Raw genomic sequence first — 18461 nt, 5'->3', positions numbered from 1 at the left:
TCACCCGCTCAGCGAGCCGCAACACAGACTATTGTGACCTCAGCACCCCTTGAGCTCCTAACAGTGTATTATCTGACCATTGGACCCACATTTCAGGGATATGAACACTGTCTCGTTATGGTAGATCATTTCACCAAGTTCGCTGTGGTCACCCCCTCTCGGGATCAGACCGCAGAGTCAGCTGCCTCCGCAATTTGTAGAAACTTTATACAAGTATACGGCTGTCCTCAACGAATACATTCTGATCAGGGAGCATGTTTTTTGGGAAAAGTCATGGAAGAATTACATCACCTCTATGGAATTGACAAGTCCCGGACCACACCGTATCACCCGCAAGGGAATGGGGCTTGTGAACGATTTAATTGGACATTGATTCAGATGTTGCGCACTCTGGGGAGTGACAAGAAGGCCTGTTGGCCTGAATACGTTTCCAAATTAGTTTGGGTCTATAACAATAGGGTACATCGAGTGACTGGCTATACCCCCTATTCCCTGTTGTTTGGGCGAGAAGGTAAAGGGATCAAGGAGGAGGAGTTAGACCCAGAAGAGCCTCAGCCCTGGACTGGAGTGTCGTCTTGGGTCCGAAATCATCGCCATCGGCTGCAAACTCTTCACCGGATTGTACACACCAAGCTCCGAGACTGGGAGCACCCAGGGAAGAATGCAACCCCGCCTCCTCACCTCCAAAGCGGGGACCGGGTGCTTGTACTAGATCAATGCCCCCAGAACAAACTGGAGCCGCGTTGGGAAGAAAGTCCTTATCGGGTCTTACGCCGTATCCATCCTGACGGACCGGTGTACGAAATACGACCTGAAAAGGATGAAACACTGCCCACTCGTGTTGTGCATCGTAATATGTTACGCCCATGTACTTCCTCCGACCCGAAGCAACCGGAGCCTATCCCGTCGACATCTGAACCATCTTCCGTATGTTGGGACCCGGACGACGACAAAGATTGTCTCCCAGGACCCGGAGGCCCTCCACTCAGTAATGAATCATCTGACACAATTAGCCCGCCTGCACCAACCAGCCCACCGATGTCCACCACCCCAGACAACTCTACCCCAGTTGAACTTAGACGCTCCGAGCGGTCAACAGCCGGCAAACCCCCTGAACGATATGAGCAAGATCAATTCATATGGCAACGAACATTGAAACCCCTACAGACCGAACTCAATAGACTAAAGCCCTCACCTGAGGACTGGCGAGCTTACAGGGTGGGGGAGTGTGGGGAGGGGGACTCCCAGACAGTGAAGGGGCAGGTGCCCAGGGGACCGCCATCAGGGTTCCTGAGGGAACGATGCTGGGAGGACAGTAAAAGAAAAGACTTGACTGAAGTTGTCAGGGAAACAGGGGGCGGGGCAAGCTTAACAAGAGCAGGGGGCGCGCTGAAGTGGCAGTTGAGAGAGAAACAGACAAGAATTCGGGTGAAACAGAGAGGGCCTGTTGCACCCCACCGTCATCGTTTTCTTCAGGGCCTGCTGCGCCCCACCGTCATCGTTTTCTTCAGGGCCCGTTGCGCCCCACCTTCATCGCTTTCTTCAAGGCCTGTTGCGCCCCACCGTCATCGGTTTCTTCAGGGCCTGTTGTGCCCCACCGTCATCGTTTTCTTCAAGCCTGTTGCGCTCCACCGTCATCATTTCTTCAGGGCATGTTGCGCCCCACCGTCATCGTTTTCTTCAGGGCCCGTTGCGCCCCACCGTCATCGTTTTCTTCAAGGCCTGTTGTGCCCCACCGTCATCGTTTTCTTTAGGCCTGTTGCGCTCCACTGTCATCATTTCTTCAGGGCCTGTTGCGCCCCACCGTCATCGTTTTCTTCAGGGCCTGCTGCGCCCCACCGTCATCATTTCTTCAGGGCCTGCTGCGCCCCACCGTCATCATTTTCTTCAGGGCCCGTTGCGCCCCACCGTCATCGTTTTCTTCAGGGCCTGTTGCGCCCCACCGTCATCGGTTTCTTCAGGGCCTGTTGTGACCCACCGTCATCGTTTTCTTCAGGCCTGTTGCGCTCCACCGTCATCATTTCTTCAGGGCCTGTTGCGCCCCACCGTCATCGTTTTTTTCAGGGCCTGCTGCGCCCCACCGTCATCATTTCTTCAGGGCCTGCTGCGCCCCACCGTCATCGTTTTCTTCAGGGCCCGTTGCGCCCCACCGTCATCGTTTTCTTCAGGGCCCGTTGCGCCCCACCGTCATCGTTTTCTTCAGGGCCCGTTGCGCCCCACCGTCATCGTTTCTTCAGGGCCTGTTGCGCCCCACCGGCATCGCTTTTTCACGGGTCTGTCGAGCCCAGTTTCACCCCGGAATATCGAGGCGTCAAGGCAGCAGCATCAGCGATCTCTACGCGGCCACGCCTGTGATGCGGACAGACCCCTGGAAAGATAAGTGTACTATATGAGATAAGGACCCCCCAGTTTGGTCATACGTGGCCTATAGCAACCGGGCAAACCGGGTTAGTCGCATGCACCATAAGAAAAGTGTTGTTAGGGTTGTTGAGTCCCTGCGTGGACTGATTGTTGTTTACATTTGTTGTTAGCTCAATATAGCCCCGCGGCTACAGTTTTATAAAAGTTTATTCCACAAACCACACTCAGTCTCGTGTCTCGTCACTGCATCCTGCGAACCTGCTAGGACCCTACACACTGTCAAAGGCTATGGATATTTTAGCGCATATAAGGATCAAACTTATTTTGAGCTTTAATATAAAAAATATACAGTGCTTACAATGAAAGATATAAAAAGATAAAAATAAAATGACACAAATATGCAAAACGGGTATAAAATAAAAAGGGAGAAATAACAAATACCTAAAATGTTTCTATCTAGTTATCTTCTGTTTCCTCGAGGGAAGGAGAAATGGACTATGGGTCACACCAGCATATGCAGCCTCCGCATGTGAGCTACTTATTTTATCACCCAGCTTTTTATAGTCCTGGCCATACAGTAGGCTTATATTCACAGGATTACCTGATTTGGACAATTTTTAAAGATTGTTGTTTGGTGACTGGATGATAGGTTAATTGAATGTCTTGGATGCAGACTTATCTAGTTATTTTACTAATATTATGGTTTACCTTACAATTATATATTTCCTTCACAATACCCGGATACAAAGACCCTAAAAATTACTAAATAAGAAAACCCATCCTGGACTGTAAGGCGGCAATTACAAACAGAAAAAAGAAATACTGCATACTTGAGGGAGCAACCAAAGAACTGGCCACTTTTTACCTGGTGACAGGTCATACTTAAAAGAAAATCAGCCATGAATTTCTTGCTTGTAGATTGAGGTACACCCTTGCTTGGTTATCCGTTATTGTATTGACTTGTTACTGACACCGGATTCTGACCACATTCGTACAATATGCTTCTGCCTTGCCCTTGATTTAGTTACTTGGTTCCTTTTGCTTCTAATCTTGATTGTAAACCTAACATTCATAGTCAAGAGAGTGTACATGGGCAGCGTAAGTAGGAGAGGTAAAGAAACAAAATCCAAGATATTGGTAGGCTATCGGAGAATTGAGGAGAGTGTTCTTACAGGGGTTCTGTGCCGGCAGAGAATGACTATTCAGGGCAAGTACAGGGTGGGCCATTTACAGTATATGGATACACCTGGGTGTGCCATGTATATGGATATACCTAAATAAAATGGGAATGGTTGGTGATATCAACTTCCTGTTTGTGGCACATTAGTATATGGGAGGGGGAAAACTTTTCAAGATGGGTGGTGACCATGGTGGCCTTTTTAAAGTCGGCCATTTTGGATCCAACTTTATAAATGGCCCACCCAGGTCTATCCATATAAGTGGACCACCGTGTACAGGTGCTTGGTGCAACCTTGGCATGCATGGGACCCCCTTGATTAAATTCAATATGCCCAATCTTTTGTTCATGGGGAAGCCAAAAGGAAGTGGGGATCAGACAAACATTAGTATGTAAAGAAATTGAAGAAAAAGTTGTCAAGAATAGGGAGTCTTTCATGTATTGGGGGAAAAATCCTAGCTGAAACATGGCTCCTGAAAGAACAAGTTAGGAGTATAGGGTGAAGCTGATGCTCATCGTAGGAGTTGAGGTAGTTCACACTGTGGCTCTTCTGGCTGTCTCTTCTACTTTTGGTAGTTGGATTCATAGGACAACCGGCGCTCACTGATTATCTCAAAGCTGCCTTTCTACCTACCTGGGAATTGTCCTTCATAAATCATTTGCCCATCACCATCTCTTACATACATCCTAATTCGGTGCTGATGCCTTTGTCGAATCTACTCCTGTATTTCAGTAACAAAGACTTGAAGAGAGTGTGTGAAAATTAACATTCATTGCTGCTTAGCAATATTATTCTCTTATGGTTCCCTTGAGACAGAAGAAAGTTAGATTCAGGTTTACTCACCACTGCTTTTCATGAGGGGTCAGAGGTTACATGGACATTCAGACTTCATAGGGCATGTGTATCCAATGGTTGACGGGAATGTCAACGACCAGGGTCCAAGCCAGGTAGCCCACAGATTGAGGGTTATAAAATACTTCTCCCAAGTGCATGTATCAAATTTTAAGAGAATACTAATGTAATTAGTGTGGCTTTTGACCCTTTTTTTTAAATTTACCATTTATATTTTCTTATTTTATCCCAATTTTGCTATTTTAAAAGTGCTACTTTTCCTGCAGTGACTTTTGTGCAGAAAATATTTGGTCAGCAGCAAATTCCTCTTGTAAAAACATGAATTTACCTGGGTTTTCAGAACCCCACGACTATCAACTAATCTCTGGGACAAGTTAAAGAAAGAGGGGTTAAGATGAGACAATCCCTTTTAATATCTCCAATATACAACATGCGTTAAAAGGACCCGGTCACCTTTCAGAAAATGCTACAATATTACAATGCTAAATCAATGCGTCACTGAAGGCACGGCTACCAGGAGGAATTAAACTTATCATGATCAGCATTTATTCATAGGGGCAAGTTAATTTTCTATCAGTAGCTGCCCTTTCAGTAAAGCGGCCTGTAAGTATTGTAACAGGATTTACCAGTAGATGGGCCCAATTCATCAACGTTTCCACCGGAATTCTGGTGTAAAAGCTTTCAGAAGTCGCAAAATTTGAAATCAACTTTGACTTGTGCCAACATTTTGCCAATTTTGCAGTCTTCGTGACAGTTTCTTGCAGGTCTGCCAAAATGGGTGGAGCTGGGGGAGGACGACACAGCTGATCTAATTCATGATGAGATGTGGTGTTACCTATGCCAGAAATGGCGCTACAGTACTTTGCTGGAGTAAAACTTCAAGGGTGGTGCACGAAGGCACACTCCATTTGTCAAATGCTCCTCTTCAGGAATCGGGAGCATCTGACTCCAGTACGCCTCTTCAACACCAACGTGAACAATGCCTATCTTGCTGTATTGAGCCCTACATCTGCAAGTAAACTGGGTTGTCCAAGATGACAGGTTCCCTGTAAGACGCAATAGGCCACATCCATGATTCATCAGGGCACCACACATTAAAGCCTAGGCTGTACCCATGTGAGGGTATAAAATTGTGACGTTATCACCATAAGTACAGGGCAGATGACAGGTTTGTAGCCCACATTACCCACTTTTCAGGCATGAGCTAAAATATGGTTCTGTGAAGTTTGCAGTGCCATTTGTAGATGTAGTATTGGATTTTTTTGTGTGCAATGCTGACAAGTCTAAGCAATCAATTGTTTCTCCCACCAGGTCTATGTTATGAAGTTTTACAAAGTGGATTTACATTACATTATCTGAATTTGTATTTTCCTCATTGTCAGTCTGTGAAATGGATCAACAGAAGAAGAAAACCAAGGTAGGTCACCCAAAAGTCCGCACTAACAGGTGAAGGTCAAGCCCATTAAATGTGTAAATTGTTTAAAGTGGTCCTGCTGAGCTGAGGGGGCACTGCATGGAATGGGGTATTCAAGACTAAAGCCCCCGTCACACACAGCAATCTCGCTAGCGAGATCGCTGCTGAGTCACAAGTTTTGTGACGCAACAGCGATTTCACCAGTGAGATCGCTGTGTGTGACACTTAGCAGCGACCGGCCCCCCTGCCCGGTATCGCTGATCGTCCTGGAATGGCCAGGACATTTTTCTGATCGCTGGTCTCCCACTGGCCAGCACGCATCGCTGCGTGTGGGAGGAGAGAGACCAGCGAGCAGAAGCTGGTAACTAAGGTACGCATCGGGGTTCTAAGCGGCGTGCAGCACTTATAAACCCGATGTGTACCTTAGTTACCAGCGCGCTGGTGCAGGGAGTTGGTAACCAAAGTACACATCAGGTTTCTAAGTGCCGCATGCCACTTAGAAACCCGATGTGTACCTTGGTTATCAGCTCCCTGCACCAGCGCGCTGGTAACTAAGGTACACAGTGGGTAACTAAGCGACGTGCGTCGCTTGTTACCCGCGTGTCGCTGGTGCTGATCGCTGGTGAAGCTGCCTGTTTGACAGCTCACCAGCGATCATGTAGCGACACACCAGCGATCGTGACAAGGTCATATCGTTGTCAGGATCGATGGTGCGTCGCTATGTGTGACGGGGCCCTTAAACCGGCATGTGTTCACTCTGGATCCTGTGCCTCACTGTAACTTCAAATCTGGCATCTATATGTGGTCAATGGGGTCTAGATCTTTGTCCTTCTTGGGGTGCATTCAATGCAATACCGACCTGACCGGGGGTCTCCTGACATAAAAATGACGGTTACACTTTATTTAATAAATCTCACGTGAAAATAAGAAAACTTTATCATATTTTTTTTTTTTTTAAATCAGATAAATTTTTATTTAACCAAATTCAAGGTACAAAACAATAGAACAAAAATCGCAATGAAAACATTAACAATGGTCATTAGTTTCAGAAATTCCCTCCGTCCCTTCCCCTCCCCTTCATTACATACCAGAGCAGCAAATAATGCATGGTGTAACTTAAGTTCAGGGTCATCTTCTCTCCCCTCAAGGTGTCCACAGTGTCTCAAATGTTCTTATGCTTTTTCTCTTAACGTAAATGCCTTTTTCCATATTCACAATATAGTCAGACTGAAAAATTCCCTCAACGTCGGCGGATCTTCATTTATCCAGTATCTTGCGATCAGTTTTCGCGCAATATATAATAATCTAGTGTGGCAGGGCTAAGGGTCGTGTAATCGATGGGAGATATGTGCCTCATAAATGGCTTGTCTCTATAATGTAAAGCATACCAGATATGGTTATTGTGGTTGTTTGAAGGACCTGTGGTGAGGTCACAGCCAGGTGACCAGTCAGCTGCTGGGATCGTGGGTTTGGCTACAGCCTTATAATGTGGCCTGCTCCTGAACCAGGGAGCTGTATGTGGGGAGGACTAAGCCTCCCATGTGTGCTGAGACTCCTGCTATGAGTCTACAACCACGGACTTTTTGGGTTATTTTGCCTGAGCTAAAGGCTACTTTTTGGTGTTACGCTGCCTGGTGCGTTTATGACGTAAATAAACCGCAAGCACTGTTGAAGAACCGGTCTCATATTTGTCTCCCACTGCACCTAAGCGAGTCACATCCCCACACTAGCTATAGCCACCTTATGCAGTCATATATATGTTAAAGTTTGGGCACCCCTATTAATGTTAACCTTTTTTCTTTATAACAATTTTGGTTTTGGCAACAGCTATTTCAGTTTCATATATCTAATAACTGATGGACTCAGTTATATTTCTGGATTCAAATGAGGTACAGTTGTGGCCAAAAGTATTGACACCCCTGCAATTCTGTCAGATAATACTCAGTTTCTTCCTGAAAATGATTGCAAACACAAATTCTTTGGTATTATTATCTTCATTTAATTTGTCTTAAATGAAAAAACACAAAAAGAATTGTCCTAAAGCCAAATTGGATATAATTCCACACCAAACATAAAAAAGAGGGTGGACAAAAGTATTGGCACTGTTCGAAAAATCATGTGATGCTTCTCTAGTTTGTGTAATTAACAGCACCTGTAACTTACCTGTGGCACCTAACAGGTGTTGGCAATAACTAAATCACACTTACAGCCAGTTGACATGGATTAAAGTTGACTCAACATCTGTCCTGTGTCCTTGTGTGTACCACATTAAGCATGGAGAAAAGAAAGAAGACCAAAGAACTGTCTGAGGACTTGAGAAACCAAATTGTGAGGAAGCATGAGCAATCTCAAGGCTACAAGTCCATCTCCAAAGACCTGAATGTTCCTGTGTCTACTGTGCGCAGTGTCATCAAGAAGTTTAAAGCCCATGGCACTTTGGCTAACCTCTCTAGATGTGGACGGAAAAAAAAAATTGACAAGAGATTTCAACACAAGATTGTGCGGATGTTGGATAAAGAACCTCAACTAACATACAAACAAGTTCAAGCTGCCCTGCAGTCCAAGGGTACAACAGTGTCAACCCGTACTATCCATCGGCGTGTGAATAAAAAGGGACTGTATGGTAGGAGACCCAGGAAGACCCCACTTCTTAACTCGAGACATAAAAAAGCCAGGCTGGAGTTTGCCAAAACTTACCTGAAAAAGCCTAAAACTTTTTGGAAGAGCGTTCTCTGGTCAGATGAGACAAAAGTAGAGCTTTTTGGGCAAAGGCATCAACATAGAGTTTACAGGAGAAAAAAGAGGCATTCAAAGAAAAGAACACGGTCCCTACAGTCAAACATGGTGGAGGTTCCCTGATGTTTTGGGGTTGCTTTGCTGCCTCTGGCACTGGACTGCTTGACCGTGTGCATGGCATTATGAAGTCTGAAGACTACCAACAAATTTTGTAGCATAATGTAGGGCCCAGTGTGAGAAAGCTGGGTCTCCCTCAGAGGTCATGGGTCTTCCAGCAGGACAATGACCCAAAACACACTTCAAAAAGCACTAGAAAATGGTTTGAGAGAAAGCACTGGAGACTTCTAAGGTGACCAGCAATGAGTCCAGACCTGAATCCCATAGAACACCTGTGGAGAGATCTAAAAATGGCAGTTTGGAGAAGGCACCCTTCAAATATCAGGGACCTGGAGCAGTTTGCCAAAGAAGAATGGTCTAAAATTCCAGCAGAGCATTGTAAGTAACTCATTGATGGTTACCGGAAGCGGTTGGTCGCAGTTATTTTGGCTAAAGGTTGTGCAACCAAGTATTAGGCTGAGGGTGCCAATACTTGTGTCTGGCCCATTTTTGGAGTTTTGTGTGAAATGATCAATGTTTTGCTTTTTGCTTCATTCTCTTTTGTGTTTTTTCATTTAAGACAAATTAAATGAAGATAATGATACCAAAGAATTTGTGTTTGCAATCATTGTCAGGAAGAAACTGAGTATTATCTGACAGAATTGCAGGGGTGTCAATACTTTTGGCCACAACTGTATATTGTACTAACAGAAAATGTGCAATCTGCATTTAACCCCTTCACCCCAAAGGGTGGTTTGCACGTTCATGACCGGGCCAATTTTTACAATTCTGACCACTGTACCTTTATGAGGTCGTAACTCTGGAACGCTTCCATGGATCTTGGTGATTCTGACATTGTTTTCTCGTGACATATTGTACTTCATGTTAGTGGTAAAATTTCATTCAAATAACTTGCGTTTATTTGTGAGAAAAACGGAAATTTATTGAAAATTTTGAAAATTTTGCAATTTTCCAACTTTGAATTTTTATGCCCTTAAATCACAGAGATACGGCACACAAAAAACTTGATAACTAACATTTCCCACATGTTTACTTTACATCAGCATAATTTTGGAACCAAAATTTTTTTTTGTTAGGAAGTTATAAGGGTTAAAAGTTGACCAGCGATTTCTCATTTTTACAACACCATTTTATTTTTAGGACCACATCACATTTGAAGCCACTTTGAGGGGTCTATATGATAGAAAATACCCAAAAGTGACACCATTCTAAAAACTGCACCCCTTAAGGTGCTCAAAACCACATTCAAGAAGTTTATTAACCCTTTAGGTGCGTCACAGGAATTTTTTAGAATATTTAAAAAAAAATGAACATCTAACTTTTTTTCATAAAAAAAATACTTCAGGTTAAATTTTTTTTATTTTACCAAGGGTAACAGGAGAAATTGGACTGCAAAAGTTATTGTGCAATTTGTCCTGAGTACGCTGATACCTGATATGTGTGGGGGAACGACTGTTTCGGCGCATGGCAGAGCTCAGAATGGAAGGAGCGCCGTTTGACTTTTTCAATGCAAAATTGGCTGGAATTCAGATTGGACGCCATGTCACGTTTGGAGAGTCCCTGATGTACCTAAACAGTGGAAACCCCCTACAAGTGACCCCATTTTGGAAACTAGACCCCCCAAGGAACTTATCTAGATATGTGGTGAGAACTTTGTACCCGCAAGTGCTTTACAGAAGTTTATAACGTACAGCGGTACAATTAAAAAATCATATTTTTTCCACAAAAATGATCTTTTCACCCTCAATTCTTATTTTTCCAAGGGTAACAGGACCCTAAAAGTTATTGTGCAATTTGTCCTGAGTACGCTGATACCCCACATGTGGGGGTAAACCACTATTTGGGCGCATGGCAGAGCTTGGAAGGGAAGCAGCGCCATTTGACGTTTTTGGCTGGAATTGAGATCGGACATCATGTCGCGATTGGAAAACCCCTGATGTACCAAAACAGTGGAAACCCCCCACAAATGACACCATTTTGGAAACTAGACCCCCTAAGGAACTTATCTAGATGTGTGGTGAGAACTTTGAACCCCCAAGGGCTTCACAGAAGTTTATAACATACAGACGTACAATTAAAAAATCATATTTTTTCCACAAAAATGATCTTTTCACCCTCAATTCTTATTTTTCCAAGGGTAACAGGACCCTAAAAGTTATTGTGCAATTTGTCCTGAGTACGCTGATACCCCACATGTGGGGGTAAACCACTATTTGGGCGCATGGCAGAGCTCGGAAGGGAAGCAGCACCATTTGACGTTTTTGGCTGGAATTGAGATCGGACACCATGTCGCCTTTGGAAAACTCCTGATGTACCAAAACAGTGGAAACCCCCCCACAAATGACACCATTTTGGAAACTAGACCCCCTAAGGAACTTATCTAGATGTGTGGTGAGAACTTTGAACCCCCATGGGCTTCACAGAAGTTTATAACATAAAGCCATACAATTAAAAAATCATATTTTTTCCACAAAAATGATCTTTTCACCCTCAATTCTTATTTTTCCAAGGGTAACAGGACCCTAAAAGTTATTGTGCAATTTGTCCTGAGTACGCTGATACCCCACATGTGGGGGTAAACCACTATTTGGGCGCATGGCAGAGCTCGGAAGGGAAGCAGCGCCATTTGATGTTTTTGGCTGGAATTGAGATCGGACACCATGTCGCGTTTGGAAAACTCCTGATGTACCAAAACAGTGGAAACCCCCACAAATGACACCATTTTGGAAACTAGATCCCCTAAGGAACTTATCTAGATGTGTGGTGAGAACTTTGAACCCCCATGGGCTTCACAGAAGTTTATAACATAAAGCCATACAATTAAAAAATCATATTTTTTCCACAAAAATGATCTTTTCACCCTCAATTCTTATTTTTCCAAGGGTAACAGGACCCTAAAAGTTATTGTGCAATTTGTCCTGAGTACGCTGATACCCCTCATGTGGGAGTAAACCACTATTTGGGCGCATGGCAGAGCTCGGAAGGGAAGCAGCGCCATTTGACGTTTTTGGCTGGAATTGAGATCGGACACCATGTCGCGATTGGAAAACCCCTGATGTACCTAAACAGTGGAACCCCCCCACAAATGACACCATTTTGTAAACTAGACCCCCCAAGGAACTTATCTAGATGTGTGGTGAGCACTTTGAACCCCCCAGTGCTTCACAGAAGTTTATAACGCCCGGGAGTGAAAATAAAGAATTCGTATTTTTTCCCACAAACATGATCTTTTAGTCACCATTTTTTTATTTTCCCAAGGGTACCAGGAGAAATTGGACCCCAAAAGTTGTTGTCCAATTTGTCCTGAGTATGCTGATACCCCATATGTGGGAGAAAACTACTGTATGGGCACACGTCGGGGATCGGAAGGGAAGTAGTGATGTTTTGGAATGCAGACTTTGATGGAATGGTCTGCGGGTGTCATGTTGCCTTTGGAGAGCCCCTAATGTACCTAAACAGTGGAAACCCCCCACAAATGACCCCATTTTGAAAACTAGACCCCTAAGGAACTTATCTAGATGTGAGGTGAGCACTTTGAATCCCCAAGGGCTTCACAGAAGTTTATAATGCCAGGGCATGAAAATAAAAAAATTGTATTTTTTCCACAAACATGATCAATTAGTCCCCAATTTTTTTATTTTCCCAAGGGTAACAGGAGAAATTGAACCCCAAAAGTTGTTATCCAATTTGTCCTGAGTACGCTGACACCCCATATGTGGGAGAAAACTACTTTATGGACACACGTCAGGGCTCGGAAGGGAAGTAGTGACGTTTTGGAATGCAGACTTTGATGGAATGGTCTGCGGGTGTCATGTTGCCTTTGGAGAGCCCCTAATGTACCTAAACAGTGGAAACCCCCAACAAATGACCCCATTTTGGAAACGAGACCCCCTAAGGAACTTATCTAGATGTGTGGTGAGCACTTTGAACCCCCAAGGGCTTCACAGAAGTTTATAATGCCCGGGCATGAAAATAAAAAAATCGTATTTTTTCCACAAACATGATCAATTAGTCCCCAATTTTTTCATTTTCCCAAGGGTAACAGGAGAAATTGGACCCCAAAAGTTGTTGTCCAATTTGTCCTGAGTATGCTGACACCCCATATGTGGGAGAAAACTACTGTATGGACACACGTCAGGGCTCGGAAGGGAAGTAGTGACGTTTTGGAATGCAGACTTTGATGGAATGGTCTGCGGGTGTCATGTTGCCTTTGGAGAGCCCCTAATGTACCTAAACAGTGGAAACCCCCACAAATGACCCCATTTTGTAAACTAAACCCCCTAAGGAATGTATCTAGATGTGTGGTGAGCACTTTGAACCCCCAAGGGCTTCACAGAAGTTTATAATGCCCGGGCATGAAAATAAAAAAATCGTATTTTTTCCACAAACATGATCAATTAGTCCCCAATTTTTTCATTTTCCCAAGGGTAACAGGAGAAATTGGACCCCAAAAGTTGTTGTCCAATTTGTCCTGAGTACGCTGACACCCCATATGTGGGAGAAAACTACTGTATGGACAAATGTCGGGGCTCGGAAGGGAAGCAGTGACGTTTTGGAATGCAGACTTTGATGGAATGGTCTGCGGGTGTCATGTTGCCTTTGGAGAGCCCCTAATGTACCTAAACAGTGGAAACCCCCACAAATGACCCCATTTTGGAAATGAGACCCCCTAAGGAACTTATCTAGATGTGTGGTGAGCACTTTGAACCCCCAAGGGCTTCACAAAAGTTTATAATGCCCGGGCAGGAAAATAAAAAAATCGTATTTTTTCCACAAACATGATCAATTAGTCCCCAATTTTTTCATTTTCCCAAGGGTAACAGGAGAAATTGGACCCCAAAAGTTGTTGTCAAATTTGTTCTGAGTACGCTGACACCCCATATGTGGGAGAAAGCTACTGTATGGACACACGTCGGGGCTCGGAAGGGAAGCAGTGACGTTTTGGAATGCAGACTTTGATGGAATGGTCTGCGGGTGTCATGTGCGTTTGGAGAGCCCCTGATGTACCTAAACTATTGAAACTCCCCACAAGTGACCCCATTTTGGACACTAGACCCCCCACGGAACTTATCTAGATGTGTGGTGAGCACTTTGAACTCCCAAGTGCTTCACAGAAGTTTATAACACTCGGACGTGAAAATAAAAAAATCATTTTTTTCCACAAAAATGATATTTTTGCCCCAATTTTTTATTTTCCTAAGGGTAACAGGAGAAATTGGACCCCAAAAATTGTTTTGCAATTTGTCCTGAGTAGGCTGATATCCTACATGTGGGGGTAAAACACTGTTTGGGCGCATGGCAGAGCTTGGAAGGGATTGAGCACCATTTGACTTTTTCAACTCAGAATTGGCTGGAATTGAGATCAGACGCCATGTTGCATTTGGAGAGCCCCTGATGTGCCCAAACAGTGGAAACCCCCAATTCTAACTCCAACCCGAACCCCAACACACCCCTAACCCTAATCTCAGCCCTAACCCTAACCCTAGCCCTAACCCTAGCCCTAACCCTAGCCCTAACTGTTGTGAGTTCATTTTCCCCTTCACTACTGAGGCCCGAGGAACTCCCTCTTCTGGTAAAGAAAGGTAGTGAGCCTGATTATCAAACACCTGAGTCTGATGATGATGACTGGCTGAGTGGAGTTACTGACTGGATATAAGGCTGCCGACGCCCTTCTGCCCTGCGGGTGATTTCTCTGTGGGATCCTTGGAGACCAGTCTGAATTCCTGCTCTTCTAAAGCTAAGTTTTCTGCTCGGCTTTTTGCATTGGTGCTTTGACTTTGTTTTGCTTTGTTTTTCTGGATTTCTGCCATTCCCTGCTGGGGTGTGCTGAATTCCTTTAGCTCTGTCTTCTGAATATACCTGAGTGCTGATTTAGTTTTTGAAGCCTAGCTGCTTCAGGGTGTTTTTCATATCAGCTTGTTGGCTTATGTCTTTGATAGGGTTTTGGCAGATTGCAGACAGCAACCTTCCTTTCCTTTCCTTTTCTGTTTAGTTAGCTTGGGCCCCATTGTTTGCTCAGCCTATCTTTCTATCTGTGTGAGTGTTTTTTCATCTTTCTTCACCGTCATTATATGTTGGGGGCTGCCTTTTACTTTGGGGTCTGCTCTGGGGCAGTTTAGATTTCCTTTTCTGTCTTTAGGCTATTTAGCGCTCCGGCTGTGATCGAGGGGTCTAGGGCATCGTAGGAACCCCCCACGGCTACTGCTAGTTGTGTTGATAGGTTCAGGGGTCTGCAATCTGATAGTTGCCAACTTTTCTGGTTTTCTGGACGTAGCATCTATTTTTGTGTCTGCCTCCTACGGTGACTCAATCATAACAGAATCACCCGCCATACCGCAGATCCTAGGGTACTCAATAGCAGGAAAGAATTGTAAGAAAAAAAAAAAAAGAGTGTATATTTTTTCCTCTATATCTCTGAGGCCGTAGGGGGAATTTTTTTTTTCTCTCAATGGAGATAAAGCAATTGACTGATCGTGTGGAGCAGCTCGCTGCGGAAGTGCGGGGAATTTCCGCCTACCTTGCTCATTCACATGCTGCTGAACCAAAGATTCCTACACCTGATGTATTTTTTGGGAATCGGTCTAAATTTTTGAATTTCAAAAATAATTGTAAATTATTTTTTGCCTTGAAGCCTAACTAGTCAGGGAGCTCCGCGCAGCAGGTTAAAATTGTCATCTCTTTGCTGCGTGGCGATCCCCAGGATTGGGCGTTTTCTTTGAAACCAGATGATCCTGTTCTGACTAATGTGAACGCATTTTTTCAGGCCTTGGGGTTGTTGTATGACGAACCTAATGCCATTGATCAGGCTGAAAAGACCCTGCTGGCATTGAACCAGGGTCGTGATTCTGCAGAATTGTACTGTCAAAAATTCCGAAAGTGGGCAGTACTTACTACCTGGAATGATAATGCCTTGGCCGCTCTCTTTCGGAAGGGGTTGTCAGAAGCCGTAAAAGATACTATGGTGGGATTTCCTGTTCCCTCTGGTCTTGACGATTCTATGTCATTAGCCATTCAGGTTGATCAGCGTTTGCGCGAACGCAAAGCTGCACGAGAGGTGTTGCCACCTGTTGAACAAATGTCTGAACCTATGCAATGTGATAGAGTTTTTTCCAGAGAGCAGCGTCAGGAGTTCAGAAGGCGTAATAAGTTGTGTTTTTTCTGTGGAGATGCCTCGCATATTATTTCTGTCTGTCCTAAACGAGAAAAACGCTTTGCACACACGTTTTCTGTTGGTGGTGTTCAACCTAAGTTTCTTCTGGCTATTACTCTGATCTGCTCCCTGTCCACATTTTCCGCCAAGGCTTTTGTGGATTCGGGAGCAGCCCTAAACCTAATGGACTTGGATTTTGCTAAACGTTGTGGATTTCCGATGACACCTCTGCAGACGCCTATCCCTTTGAGGGGGATTGATGCTACTCCTTTGGCTAAAAATAAACCTCAGTTTTTGACCCAGATGGTAATGCGGGTCGCCCCAGACCATCAAGAAAATTGCAGATTTTTGGTGTTGCATAATCTGCATGATACTATTGTTCTGGGGTGTCCCTGGTTACAAATTCATAATCCAGTTTTGGATTGGAAATCTGTGTCTGTGGTGAGTTGGGGTTGTCGGTGTGCCTTTAGTGAGGCTCCGGTGTTTTCCACCTCTCCTCAGTCGCATGATGTTCCTGATTATTTGGCGGACTTTTATGATGTATTTAGTGAGAATGAGTCTGCGTCTCTGCCTCCTCATAGGAGTTATGACTGTGGAATTGAACTGAGCCCGGGGTGTAAATTTCCCAAGGGTCGGCTCTTCAATTTATCTGTACCCGAGCACGAGGCTATGCGATCCTATATTAAGGAGGCGTTGGAGAAGGGTCATATTAGACCATCCTCGTCACCCTTAGGTGCCGGGGTTTTTTTTGTAGCCAAAAAGGATGGATCATTAAGACCTTGTATTGATTATCGTGCCCTCAACAAAATTACTGTTAAATATCAGTATCCGTTACCCCTGATTTCTGATCTATTCTCCAGAGTTAAAGGTGCTTGCTGGTTTACCAAGCTTGACCTCAGGGGGGCGTATAATCTTATTCGCATTACGCATGGGGATGAATGGAAGACGGCGTTTAATACTCCGGAGGGACATTTTGAGTACCTGGTGATGCCTTTTGGGCTCACTAATGCCCCTTCTGTCTTCCAGTGCTTCATGAACGATATTTTCCGAGATTTTGTCGATAAATTTTTGATTATCTATCTGGATGATATTTTGATCTTCTCCAAGGATTGGGATTCTCATGTGGAACATATTCGGACTGTGTTCCGGATCTTGAGGGAGAATTCCCTGTATGTCAAAGGATCTAAATGCCTTTTTGGAGTACAGAGGATTTCTTTTTTGGGATTTATTTTGTCCCCGTCAACTATTGAAATGGACCCGGCCAAGGTACAGGCCATTTACGATTGGGTTCAGCCCACTTCTTTGAAGGCCCTCCAGAAGTTTTTGGGTTTTGCTAATTTTTATCGGAAATTTATAGCAAAATTTTCTAGTATTGCCAAGCCATTGACTGATTTGACTAAGAAGGGTGCTGATGTGTTAAATTGGTCTCCGGAGGCTGTTTCTTCCTTTCAGGAGCTGAAGCGAAGATTCACCTCCGCCCCGGTTTTGCGGCAACCTGATGTCTCACTTCCGTTCCAGGTAGAGGTGGATGCTTCTGAGATTGGTGCAGGAGCTGTTTTGTCCCAAAAGGATCCTGTAACATCTAAAATGAATCCCTGTGCTTTCTTTTCCCGAAAGTTCTCTCAATCTGAACGTAACTATGATGTGGGGAATCGGGAACTGTTGGCCATGAAATGGGCATTTGAGGAGTGGAGACATTGGTTGGAGGGAGCTAAGCATCAAGTCGTGGTCCTCACTGACCACAAGAATTTGATTTACCTAGAGTCGGCTGAGCGCTTGAACCCTAGACAGGCTAGGTTGGCCTTGTTTTTTACACGTTTTGATTTTGTGGTTTCTTTTCTTTCTGGAACTAAGAATGTCAAGGCAGACGCCCTCTCTAGGAGCTTCTTTGCTGATTCTCCTGTGGTGACCAAGCCTGCTACCATCTTAGGCGAAGGGGTAGTTCTTTCTGCCATCTCGCCCGATTTGAGACGTGCTCTGGAAGAGTTCCAGGAGGACAAACCTGAGCGTTGTCCCAGTGGAAAGTTGTATGTTCCTAACCAGTGGAAGAAGAGAGTGATGTCTGAAGTTCATTGCTCTGCTTTGGCTGGTCATCCAGGTATTTTTGGTACTAGCGATCTGGTGAGTCGGTCTTTTTGGTGGCCCTCCTTGTCTCGTGATGTCAGGAATTTTGTGCAGTCCTGTGGGACGTGCTCCCGGTCTAAATCGTGTTCTCGCTCTAGTGGGTTGTTGATGCCTTTGCCTGTCCCCAAGAGGTCATGGACCCATATTTCAATGGATTTCATCTCTGATATGCCTGTCTCTCAAAGAATGACTGTTATTTGGGTGATTTGTGATAGGTTCTCTAAGATGGTTCATCTTGTACCACTCCCTAAGTTACCGTCTTCCTCTGAGTTGGTGCCCCTGTTTTTACAACAGGTGGTTCACTTGCACGGGATTCCTGAGAACATTGTATCTGACAGAGGAGTCCAGTTTGTGTCTAGATTTTGGAGAACTTTCTGTTCCAAGCTGGGAATTCAGTTGTCCTTCTCCTCTGCTTTTCACCCTCAGACCAATGGGCAGACAGAGAGAACAAACCAGACCTTGGAGTCATATTTGAGATGTTTTATTTCTGCTGATCAGGATGATTGGGTTTCATTTTTGCCCTTGGCCG

At 44.6% G+C, this 18461-nt stretch overlaps 1 protein-coding gene across 1 annotated transcript in view; it reads left to right on the top strand.

The window, feature by feature from the left end:
• Nucleotides 1-18461, top strand: part of PPP3R1 (protein phosphatase 3 regulatory subunit B, alpha) — a 129160-nt gene that overhangs the window by 15865 nt on the left and 94834 nt on the right. Inside the window, exon 2 of the mRNA XM_073553791.1 lies at nt 5703-5808. Within this exon, the coding sequence (XP_073409892.1) occupies nt 5782-5808 (27 nt within the window). The 5' untranslated portion in view covers nt 5703-5781. The remainder of the gene's footprint in view (nt 1-5702; nt 5809-18461) is intronic.

The sequence above is a fragment of the Dendrobates tinctorius genome, unplaced genomic scaffold (genome assembly GCF_039654945.1).
Source record: "Dendrobates tinctorius isolate UK_male_01 unplaced genomic scaffold, ASM3965494v1 ptg000203l, whole genome shotgun sequence".
Taxonomy (NCBI): Eukaryota; Metazoa; Chordata; class Amphibia; order Anura; family Dendrobatidae; genus Dendrobates; species Dendrobates tinctorius.
This window is presented reverse-complemented; position numbering and strand designations above follow the sequence as displayed.